At 41.1% G+C, this 12,877-nt stretch overlaps 1 protein-coding gene across 2 annotated transcripts in view; it reads right to left on the bottom strand.

Annotated features, from left to right (window-relative positions):
- LOC109927406 (limbin) overlaps positions 1-12,877 on the bottom strand; it is a 161,807-nt gene that overhangs the window by 23,424 nt on the left and 125,506 nt on the right. For both annotated transcript variants that reach the window (XM_048605505.1, XM_048605510.1), the window contains 2 exons: positions 11,221-11,448; positions 1,369-1,577 (listed from right to left, as the gene is read on the bottom strand). In XM_048605505.1, the coding sequence (XP_048461462.1) occupies positions 1,369-1,577; positions 11,221-11,448 (437 nt within the window). The remainder of the gene's footprint in view (positions 1-1,368; positions 1,578-11,220; positions 11,449-12,877) is intronic.

Here is a 12,877-nt window from a genome sequence, read left to right as displayed (position 1 = left end):
AAACCTCAGGTCTATCTAACCTCCACCGCTATCTTATACTATCATCAATATTCTCTCCACTAATTCTGATTGAGGATTTTATAATAGATAAGGGAAGAGATTACAGTCCATCTGGACTGATGACCTAAGAAAGTGCACAAAGTCCTCCTTATCTCTATATAATGAATGAAACTAAATTGGTCAGTATGGCTATGAATAAATTTGACACAGCTTATGGGTTTGTGGGAATCCTATTACATTGCATGAATGCTCAAGGAGGTTTTTAAATTCCTTTATACAAAAAGGCCCAATCAAGATAGATATATGAAACTGTGAAAATATGGAGAAGATGAAAATGGCCCTACAGATTATCTCACAAAGAGCAGTAATGAACTGGCAACTTGTTTACACTTGCCTAATTTCCTTTTCCATGAACAGAAGTGTAAAACTGGCTGCCAATTCATTATGGCACATTCATCCAAGATCAATTACCCCCATTTATATGTTTGCTTGGTTACGCTATAGTCCCAGAGGACCAGAGATAGAGAGAGAGACAAAGGGGAAGAGAGCAAGAGACCGAGCGTGAGAGATAACTGGTAGTGGTTTAACCTCAGGGTCACTTCACATTAAGCGAGGGGCGGGTTTCGGAAGGTGGGACCTTCATGATGATATCAGGTGGTATGGGAATTGAACCCATGCTGTTGGCAACATCCCGAACCAGCTGTCCAACCAAATGAGCTCATGACTACATTAAGACTGATGATGTTGCTCTGACCTCAATAGTCACACATCACCTGGATTTGAAGATTTAAACACTGTAATAGAGCATTGTCACCAGTATGATGTATACTAGAAATGTAAATAAAGAATTTATAGGACTTACTAAGAATAAGTGAAAGTTATTGATAGATAAGGATATGATGGTGATAAAGCAGACACAATGAAGGAGCGGTCTTGCTAGATAAGGCAGCCTCAAGAGTGCAAATCAGACGCCTAGCGCTCAGAGAACCCATGGCAGATAGAATCGATGTAGGGACAACAATGCAGGCTTATGTGTACGGAAATAGCTCCATCCAGGTTACAGCAACAGCAGCATAAAACGTGATAGCATTGGTATACATTCAAAACACCTCAGACACTAGTCAGTCTGATTATATCGTGGGAATCTTCCTGCATTTGCATGTAACTTGCTCCTTACAAGGTCCCTTAGTATTCAAAATGCTGCCTAATAGCATAAGTATGCAGTGTGCATTCTCCATGAACTAAGCCTCAACACCTGATAACGTGGGGTTTCAAATTGCATCATTGCCTCCAGTATTTTTTGCAAATGTTAATCTTGCACATTATTCTGAATCTTCATTCTCTCCTTAGAAAACACAAGGTTGTTACCTCTGAGTCTCTGCTTCTATCAGTTCTTGATACTTGAACATGGCCCGTTGCAGACAGTTAAATACTTGACTGCTGCTTTGTGCAGTATCATCTTCAATGGGATGTCTGCTCTGTGTCAACATCCAGCTGTTCTGTTCTGTTAGCTCACTCTGCATAGCAAGCTGATGCTGTAGCATCTCCGAATGCAAACAGGCAAGTTGCTCCAGCTTCTACAGAAGGAAAAAACAAGATGTTACCAATCTTGCTCAACAGACAAAGGACATGTGCGAGGTCAGGAGAAACACTGCTTTCTATGGAAGTTATAGAATGCCAGTCACTCAAAACAACTCACAACCAATAGATTGCAATCCTTTTAGGCTAACTTTTAGCATGATTTAAAAGACTTGTTTCTTAAGCAAAAGATTAAAAATATGCAAGCCAGATCAACATTATCAAAATAAGAGATTATAAAAAAATTATTCAGATACATTTGGATAGAATGGTAAATAGAAAATATACTAGGGATTAATTAGAAGGAAGGTTATTGACACAAGCAATACCATTCATTAGAACTTGGAATTCTGATAAAGTGCCACAAAGTGCCGCAAAACGCAAAGTTAGTTTCTAAAATCACAAGAGTTTTGAAATGTTTGTTATTTGCCGTTTTTTCTCATCCCTGCCATGAATGCAAATCCTAACATGTCTGTTATAGTGTTAATACACAGAAACAGAATAAAGCCATAAAATCGATTGACGACTCTGTATGACTCTATGACTCAGTCAGTGAATAGCTGAATCATACAAACTAAGATGACCTCTGCTTGATTCCTGATCTGTGCTAAATTTGTTGATGGCAGGAGGTCTTGAGGTGCAGGGGGTAATGCTCCTGCCTCTCAGACAGAAGCTCTTCAAATTCCATTCCAGGGCTTGATGGCCAAAGGAAATTTGGTCATAACTTGGCTGAATGGATTGACTATCAACTTGTAAATCTTTCCAACATACAACAAGTGGTAAGAGGAGAGGTTCCTGATCAGCTCCCCCCTGCCCCCCATGTGACGGAGAGAAATAGCAGCCTCTAATATCACTAGCTTTTGCTTGAGGCTACCACAAGTGTAAGCAGTTTGGCCTCATTTGGGGGTTGTGTCAGTGGCTGGATCACAGGTGGGGATCAGACTGATGCCAGCAAATCAGTGTTTGATTCCAATTCTAGCTGCAGTCGATTCAGGAACCAGCTTCCTGCCCTGCCCATTGTGGAGATAGTGGCTCTGTGGGTCAGGCAGAGAACTCAAGCAGGTGTAAATGTTACCAGTGGAAAAAGGTGGGGTGCCGAGGTTAGGGAAAGGAATTCAGTTCATGGTCCTACTCCTGACTGCTATTAAAAAAGCCAAAGGATTGGACATGGTTGTGATGAAATGGGTAGTCCTAACAGACCAACACAGAACTTCTATAGCCTTTTCTACCTAGCCCTCCCTCGACAGCACATCTTGACTGAAGTCCCACATGTTCCCACACACTACCTTGAACCGTGACTCCAAATGTGTTCCTTGACCGCTCTGACCCCATGAGCATAGTCTGGTCATGTCCAGCACTGTGCTCCACAGCCTTCCAGTTAAGCCTGCAGTAGTCGCGATCACCTACTGCCATCATCCAACCCCATAGCATCTCAAGCCCTCCCTTGTACTATTGGCTACACCCCCTTTATGTATCAAACTCCCCCCTTCATTGTCACTGTACCCTCCACATCCCAGGTTGCTGTATCGAATCTGTAGCTTTCAGTGCCCCAGCTCATTAACGCAATGGTGTCCTTAGTTACCCACCCAGGGCCATCGTTCCGATCCTCCAGGACTGACCGTGCTCCACCCCACCCCACCTCACAAACAACTTGGATGGCCAGCTCCAGCTAATGACTGGCCAGATCCCTGATCTCTATGAATTTCTACAACTAACGATCCGTTAAGTCCCCTGTCTGGTTACACCGGAGCTGCAGGACTGACTGTGGCCCACTCCCGCGGCTGTAGTGAGACAGATCTCCAGACTCAGACTGCTCCAATTGGACTGTGTATAAACCCATTGATCATCTGTACCAGCACATCGTAAAAGGCAGCAGGCCCCCTTGTCTAGATTGAACACCATTCCCCTTCAACGATGATGCATGGTCATTTGTTCGATGCATATGCAGAGTAGTTGGCATGTGCTGTTAAGTGTGATGCTGTCGAGCATTGTGCCATTCAGCAATATGTCCACCCACCTGACTGATGACTGTTGACAAACATGTCAAGCTGCCTGGATTTGTGACCGTGCTAAACAGCAAGGCAAAACTGTCGCTCTTTAAAAAAAGTATGGCTGAGGGGAGACAGCCACTCAAAGGCAAGACAAGCCAAGGCACAGATGCTGTGAGAATCCAAGTAGACAAAGTGAGTGCAAACTGAGAGAGTAAGCAAGCAGCCCTGAGATGCATCCTGGTCCAATCTATGAGCTGGGTCTCTGTCTCTTGCAAAGTGGCTTTGCAGCAATTCTTCAAGGATAGTTGCCGGTACATCCCAAAATGTAGCACAGCAGTGCAGAAAGTATACTATAGGTGAATCAGAGATGTGCCATGATGGGGCAAAGAGGGTGGTACATGTCAGTTGAGAACGTCCATGGACAGTTGCTGCCCATGGTGGCTCGTTGAGATATTCGTATCGGGTATCCAAGACAGAGATCTGGAGGAGCAAGAGGCGATCTGGAGGAGCAAGAGGCAATCTGTCAACATGGAGGCACAGTGGTTAGCACTACTGCCTCATAGCTCCAGGGACCCAGGTTCGATTCCATCCTTGGGCAACTGTCTGTATGGAGTTTGCACATTCTCCCTGTGTCTGCATGGGTTTCCTCTGTGTGCTCTGGTTTGATTCGACAGTCCAAAGATGTGCAAGCTAGGTGGATTGGCCATGCTAAATTGTCCATAGTGTCCAGGAACATGCAGGCTAGATGGATTAGGGGAAATGCAGGGTTATAGGTATAGGTAGGGGTGGCAGTATGGATCTGGGTGGGATGCTCTTCAGATGGGCTGAATAGCTTGCTTCTGCACTGTAGGGGATTCTACAGAGTCTCCAGGTACCCACTCTGACTTTCATATCAGAATTCTCCATGTTTTGGGTGGTAGAATTGAACAGTTCATAATAATGAGGCAAGATTAATTAACAATGAAGACGATAATGAGCAATAATCCCCTTACCAGGTCTCTTACTGTTCACTAGTGAGAACTGCACCTTAATGTCCAGAATTTAGTTTGACAATGAAATTTCTTGCTCCCAATGATAAGAAAGGCCATGCTCGATTCCTGAAGAGATTCTCCCAAATTTTTCACCATCACTGAGGGAAACATTTCACGCATAACGTTTTCTGCACTAAATAGGCAACTGAGCGAAATCAAACAGGGTGACTTTAGAAAGAATGTGGATTAAAGAATGAGAGAAAAGACAAGAGAAAAGAAAGAATGAATGCAAGATAAAATGGCATGGGATAAAAAGGGGATAAGAGATGGGTAGAAAAATTAAATGATGGAAAGGGGATTGAGAGTAACAGACAGAAGAAGAGAATGCAAGATAAACAGAGGGTGAATTGGGAAACCCATGAGAGGCGAACAGGGTTGGAAGTGGAAATGGAAGTTTAAAGAATGAAATCCAGCCTTGCAGATTAATAAGCCAAGTTCTTTCTTTTAAAAAAAAACTATAGTATCGATAAGGTGTGGTTCATTTCTTGTCTCTGCTTAGTTGCATAGAATTTTAATAGAATACGTCGTCACCAGCAAGTGGAGCCTCCACAGAGCAGGATGAGAATGGAGAATTATGCATTGAGGCCAAAAGTCGAGTTTGATGCTTCTGATTATTCCATTCATTAAAGTTTATCATGAGTCAGAATAATTGGACACCCTGTTTCCGATGTGCACTAAATAGTTATGGATTGAATAACGAGTTTGCCTCAGGTGCACTTTTTCAGAGCTTATATTTAATATCTGTGCCTCTGGGACACTTAATCACATTAAGGTTCAAGTTATTGTTGATACGTAATTTAATTGCTTGCTCTTAAACTCGGGAGATTTGTCATCCTTGACCTAGAAAAGCAGTAGTTGAGGAAGGCAGCATGCTAAGTCATAAAAAAGTTAAACTATTTGTATAAAATAAACCAGATTACTTCAGAGCATGGTCAGAGAGCAAAGCATATTACTGGTAAACAGTTAGTAAACTTTCACTGGGGAAAATGCTAAATTATAAATGTTTGAATAATCTCCAGGCAAATTTACAAAATAGATAACTGGAGTGGAAAGCTTTGATAGGCCTAATGGTTTTCTCTTGTCTAAAATTCCTTACGTGCTGTCTGGAGGTAAGCTTTCTAAGATGAGCTCTCCTCTAGAAGGGAGCATTCAATTTGTATCCAGAGCCAGGGTGCACAGTGGCCTACTTACTATTGCTCATGTCCCAGCATGGTGGTTCTCTAAAGAAAGGAAAAGGAAACTGGTATTTATATCAGAGTTTATGCTCCAATTCAAAAATAGCACCGTGATCTATTTATGCAGTGGCACCCATGACGTCATGGCAACATAAATCTTTAAATATAGATAAGGTTAAGAATTAAAACTAGGAAAACACAGAAACAATTATACTCAGCCTCTAAATTTCCTTGATAGGACAGTCCCTGGTTTTAATGAGAGAAGGATTGATTTGTTGTCAGGCAATTTCTCACTGCATCTGCATAGAGAATAGACTAATGAACTGTCACCAGAAGTGATTTGCAAAGAAATCTACAGACTGATTATAACTGTTGCTGTGTTTTTTCCAGATGTTACAACTAGTTTAGAAGCTAACATAATAAACTGTTGGTTTGGTTACACATTTCAGCTTGGAATTTATTTTGGGGCAGCAGATGTGGTCATTTTTGCCACTTTCAGTCACGTGTAACTCTCTCACCTTCGGCACTTGTGCCTCCATCTAATAATGGCATTTCCCATAGACACGCAGTCCATTTACTGAGTGTCTTTCACAATGTCACTTTGACTCATTGTACCTTACAAGCAATTAACTGCTTTTAACACCACGAGATGTAGGAGCAGAAGAAGGCCAGTCACCCCATCAATCCTGCTCTGCCATTCAGTAAGATCATGGCTGATCGGTAATTCTCAACTCCACTTTCCTGCCTTTTCCCCATGACCCTTGATTCCCTTACTAATTACAAATCTGTCTATCTCAGCTTTGAATATACTTAATAATTCAGCCTTGACAGCTCTCTACAGTAAAGAAATCCACAGGGTCATTAACCTTTGAGACCAGAAATTCCTCCTTATCTCTCACTTAAATGTTCAACCCCTTATTCTGAGATTATACCCTATGGTCCCAGACTCTTGTCCAAGGGGAAACAACCTTTCCACATCTACCCTGTCAAGCCCCCTAAGAAGCTTGTACGTTTTAATAAGGTCTTGTCTCATTCTTCTATATCCCAATGAGCACCTGCCAAATCTACTCAATCTCACATCATAAGATAGTCCCTCCATACCTGATATCAGCATGGTGAGCCTTCTCTGGATGGTCTCCAATGTAATATGTCTTTCCTTAGATAAGGGGCCCAAAATTGTTCACAGTATTCCAGCTGAGCTCTGACAGGTGTCTTTTGTAATATCAGCAAAACCTCCCTATTCTTATATTTCATTCCATTTGAAATAAAGGCCAACATTCCATTTGCCTTCCATATTACCTATTGAACTTGGATGCCAGCTTTTTGTGGTTCATGGATGAGGACTCCTAAATCCCTCTGTTCTGAAGCTTTTTGCAGTTTTTTTCTCCATTTGAAAAGTATTTAACTCTATTCTTTGTATCCAATTTCATAACCTCACATTTCCCCACATAATATTCAATCTGCCATGTTTTTGCCCATTTGCTCAACCTGTCTATATCCCTCTGCAGACTCTTTGTGCTTTCCTTACCTCTTGGCTCCCCACTTATTTTGGTGTAGTGTGGTTGCAGTTAGAACGTAGAAAAGGCAGCAGGCAATTTGTAGGAGCAGTATCACACAAACCGCAGTGTAATAATTACAAAATAATCTCTTTCTATTAGTCAATTGGGGGATAAACATTAGAGAAACTTAAACAGGAGGATCAACATAAGCACAACAAATCTCCCTTTTAAGGATTGGAATTAGAAGCAGTTATGTTGCATAAATTGCCAACTATTTTCTAGATGTGATATCACAAACCCACACTCCCAATGATTAACTATGGTTGGAGGGTGAGTGTGTTGTAGGTAGCATTCTAGTACTGTAGCTCTAATCTGTGCATTCAGTGTTCCTAGAATAGTGGAATCACCTATTTCATTCAAAACAACTTCATTAAGTTTGCTTTCAACAATAACCTATAATTGTATAGCATTGCAAAGATAGCAAAATATCCCCAAGAAGTTCACAGTTAGGATCAATTTAAAGGAGGAAAGAGGAAAGGCAACTGAAACCAGACTGAGCAGGGCCTTTGAAAGTGAATTAAAGATGTATGCAGGAGGAGGTATTTAGAGAATTAACTTCAGAGCACAAAGAAACATGGCTGATTGATCTACAGTGGCATAAAAGAGAGAGTGCACCGAGGGAAAACACACAGATAAGGAACAGGCATAAATGCATAATAATGGCATATATTTGCAATCTTATCTGTAATCTTTGAATTCTAATAAGAACTGATCTAAAGGGAAATTGCAATGAGTCAAATTGCAGGGAATTTGCCCACTGGTTCATGTTATGTGGTGCTTGGAGACAACAAAGGAGACCATTATGTAACCTGATTTGACCAGAAATGTGCTCTGCATCATAAATAAATCCAAAATGAAAACACAGTAAAGCAATAAATGTGCAAAAAATGTCCTTATTTTTAATTTGTTCACACCCTACAATGGCTGGATCTTGTGCAGTGAAAGGCATCGAAAAGTGTTCGGAGTTAGCGCTGGAAAACCTCAGCAATCTTTCCTGACTTTGGATGAGTCCGATACAACCTGCCTCACCATCAATGCAGTCAAACAAGTTTCTCGCATTGCACTGCAGCAAGACAAATTCCCAGTGCATCTCTCTGGCCTTTGCAGCTTCAGTGGGTGAAATATGTGAGGAAGTCCATGGATATTCATCAGCCTCCTCGGTTGAAGAACATGTTACATCTTTATTCACCTCATCTATCAGTTCTTTTGTGCAGTATTTGGTGCTGTCCACCTCGACTAATCAGTCATCTCTGTTAGAATCTTCAAGCTGACCTCTCGCAGGTAAATGGCGAGAATTCTAGACTTTGGGCTGTTTGGCCTCTGCTCCTGCTCTATCATGGGGCCTTGTGCACTGTTAGTCCATATGAATCTAGCTTAATGTAGGCAGTTGGCAACTGTGTCTTCCATCACCATCCCCCACAAGTTCATTACCATGAACATGGCCTCTAAAATAGTTGGATTGTATTGCCGCTTCTTACCAATGGTCTTGATAACCTGAGAAATCAGAAGCTATCAGTTGTTGATTCTAAGATTCCGAATCACCCCCACTCAATCTATTGATTGGAGCTTTGCCAATGTGTTGAGAGGCAAGAATATTAGCTTGATTCTCTTGATGCCAGTGATGTTGGGGAATGTAAAGCAGTTGGTCTGATGGTAATGATGGTAATCTCCCTTTCCTTCCATTGATACATTTTGTCCACTTTCCTGATCAACATATCAAAAATGCTGCAGGTCATTCTGGAGTGTTTATTTGTCACACACAGTGTGGGTATTGCTTTGACATCTTAAAAACATCCTGGTTATATTGACTTTCCCATCACAAGAATTGGGAGCCTTTTAGAACTGACCACGTTCCATGTTTCACCTTCTACCATTGTACATTTCACCTTTAAATATCAAGCAGCAATCTGGGAAAAGCCCAGTTTCATCTGCACTAAGGATATTTCTTGGTGCATACTCAATCAGGAAATGTTCAAGGCCATTTTGCGTCCAAGCATCTGTCACTGCTGCCATAAGTGGCATACCCTCGTCTCTTATCACACAGATAAAAATGGTCCAGCTGCAGATAAACTCCATGTTGCCCAGCCTCTTTGTCAGGCAACTCCCCTTTTCCTGGAAGATGGGAACAGAAATGGGAACATTGTCTGCTCCTGTTGCCTTGGGTGACATTGGCATAGCTTCTTCAAGCTTCAGAAAGGCAGCCCATTTTCATTCTCTTCCTCACTGTATAGAATGTCTGCTTATTGAACTGTTCCAAAACAGTTGTGCCCTTGTGTTTTCGAATGTTGATAAACTGGATGGTGGAACGTTCAACTCGTTGGCGAAGTCTGCATTTCACTTTGCACCACGGTCTTCCACATGTACTAACTTCATTTCCTTTCTGCTCGAAAACGCTGTCTCACAGCTTTAGCCATACATTTGGGGGTTTTGATGTGCTTTCACACAGAGATCTTGATGGCAAATGGCGGCTCATGAAGAGCTCGCTGATTTTGTGCTCTACCATGATCGAATTCCACTCTGGTTGGTTGCTTCAGTGATATGACAAGCTTGCACAAGTCTGACTAATCTGCAGTTAAGAGTCAGACTTATTGATTTATCACAGACATCCTTTCACTGTATTTGCTATTCTGCCTGTGTGAATGGTTGACAACTTGAATACAACTGGAATTCCAGGTTATCTGAATTTGACTCATTGCAATTTCATTTAGATTTCTGAACAGGAACATTTACAAGTTCAAGTAACTACTGCATTGAAGTACATTTCTGTCGTATTTATTGACTTTGTCAACTAAATAAACCATTTATAAAATTGCTATTATCCGTATTACAGTCAATAGTCACTAAAGATTCAAACTCAACTTAAACATGCTATGACTGGCATCTAAATTAATTCACCAAGACTTTAAGGTGCAAGTTGTTGAAAATTTATTGACAAAATACTTATTTTCCTCAGACTTGTTTAGTGTATTGGTATCAACAAACTACTGAACAAATTATGCAAAGGAATTTGATTTAGTGCTCTGCGTTAATCTTACCTTCACCAGCTCAAATTGCTCCTACCATTATCTATGGCAGTGACAAAACCATACACCACTTTAATGCCGCCCAGCTCAACATCATCCCTCTCACTACAATCTAATTCCAGAAGAACTGAGTCCAAAGGCCTGATTTTATTCAGGATGGGACTATGACATAATTGACGATGAAGAGGGAGTTTTTGTATACAGGTTGAAGAATTCAAGGGAGGGGCTCTTGTGGTGCAGTGGTGTGCAGTGAGTAGAGAGATCTGAGCAGCGTGGGTCCAAAGATCTCTTGTGGGGTTCCAAGAAGCATAAGTAAGCGCAGAAGGAAACATTAAAAAAATGTAAAAACAACTTACCTGGGCTTTTGCTAGCCCTAGGTTCAATGCATTCTGTGTAAAACATGCACCTGAACTTAAAATCCCATTGGAGTGATGTCATTCACTGAGACCTTTGACTTTACATTGGCTCTTGTCAATGCGTGAAGGACCGCCTCACTGATCTCACTGTGGTTTGAAGTGCTAAGCACAATCAATAAGAAGGCAGCACCCAAGTGAGGGTAAGGACATCTCTTGCAATCTTACTCTATATGGAACCCACTCTCGTCAGTAGTAGAGTTTGAAATCAGAGTTGCAACTCATTTTCCCCACAGTCAGTCAATCAGGTTTTGGCAAAGCTGCATTTTATAATAATCAGATTAACTTTTTAAAAAAATACACAAAAGACAACATTAACATTTTGGAGCTCCATGGCAGTCATTCAAAATTGGTTACAACAGAAGGGTTAAAGTAAGCATATATAATGCGAATGAGAAGAGAGAAAATTAGGTTTCATTTTAATGTATAACTCTTTTAAATAACACTCACGTAAATATGCTCCTGAACTATCTGGGCACATTCAGACTGGGGCACTGACCCTGCTGTGCTTAGTTCGTCTAAGAGCAGTGCCTGCAGGTTGAGAACAGCAGTGTGAATCTCCAGGACGCTGACTTGCTTCTCAGCTCTGCAAAGCTGAATTGAAGCCATGCAGACTCCTAGGCTTTCTTCCAGATCCTTCATCTGATTAGCTCTCTGCTGAAGCAGCTCAGCATGGACCTGGAACAACATTGAGCTAGTATCTTATTGTGACATTCACAACAAATAAGAATTCCACAAGTCCTGAATAAAAATGCAAGACACAGGCAGCATTATGTACAGCCACTATGTGGAGCATTTTAGAAGAAGAAATCATTTAAAAGGTGAACCTCTCTTTCTCTTATAGTATATGTTACTTAATCCAGACTTAACCTCAAATCATAGTAGATGACGGAGACACTCTGCAGATTTACAATTAATTATAAATGCCTGATGAAAAGGGTTTTTGTGGTACATTCTGAAACTTTAAACATATACAACATGAACTTAATTCTACACTTTAGATTACAATTTACAGGAAAGAGAAACAAGAGTAAACAACAGAATGCTGGTTAAATACAAGAAACACTGAACAGTGCATATTTATTCAATCAACCTGCTGTCAAAAGTTAAAACCTCTGTGATTCTAATGAACAAACAGTTTAACAATTATGCTGCTATATAAACAAGTTAAAAGTTAAAAGTTTGTTAAAAGTTTTATCTGACTGCAGAAAAATTCCATGTCTGCTAGCAATCATTTTCTCAATCCTACCATGTAAATAATTTAGCCACTTTGGAATTTTGATGGTCAATATTAATTGCAGAAATAACAAAGGCCTTCATTTTAAATACCTGCTATGTCCCAAAAAACATGACAGATTTGGTGTGTGGGTGTGTGGGTGGGTGGGAACCTGACTACAGCCCAAACCTATTCCCTTCACAATAAGTTGTAAAATGCATAATTCAGGACTCAGTTGAGGATCCCACAAAAGGTAAACAGGGCCTAATCACCAAACTAGGGTTGCAGCCTGATTCAGACAAACTTAAGTTTATGACTTTAAGAGAAAGCAAGGGGAGGCCTAATTTGTACGATTCCTGGCAGATGAAGTGAGGAAGCATCTATTAACACCACAAGATATGTACCACTTTCAACACTCTTTGGTGAGTGAGGGGGCAGGACAAATATTTAGATTGAAACAAAGCCACATAAAAATGTCCCTCCAAATCTGCCGTGGATGCATGATGTCCACCATGAGGCGCGCATACTATAGGCAGACATCTTAACTTTACCTCAATAAAGTCCTTGTGTTCAACACACTACCGGTTGTCCATGTGAAACATGGTGTCAGAACTAGGATTGAGGTGAGGGCTGCAGAGCTATAAGAAAGCAAAACCAAAAACAGGGAGATGGATGTACATATAGAGCTGTGAGCTTCCAGCAGAAAAAAAGTAGAGATCAACAAGGCAAGCCACATTTAAAAAAACCAGTTCAAAGAAGAGATAGCAGGAACTGCTGATGCTGGACTCTGAGATAACAAGGTGTGGAGCTGGAGGAACACAGCAGGCCAGGCAGCATCAGAGGAGCAGGAAAGCTGACGTTTCGAGTTGGGACCCTTCTTCAGAAATGGGG

Source organism: Rhincodon typus, chromosome 1 (genome assembly GCF_021869965.1).
Source record: "Rhincodon typus isolate 14 chromosome 1, sRhiTyp1.1, whole genome shotgun sequence".
Lineage (NCBI taxonomy): Eukaryota > Metazoa > Chordata > Chondrichthyes > Orectolobiformes > Rhincodontidae > Rhincodon > Rhincodon typus.
The sequence above is the reverse complement of the archived record's forward strand: the minus strand, read 5'-3'. Positions and strand labels throughout refer to the sequence as shown.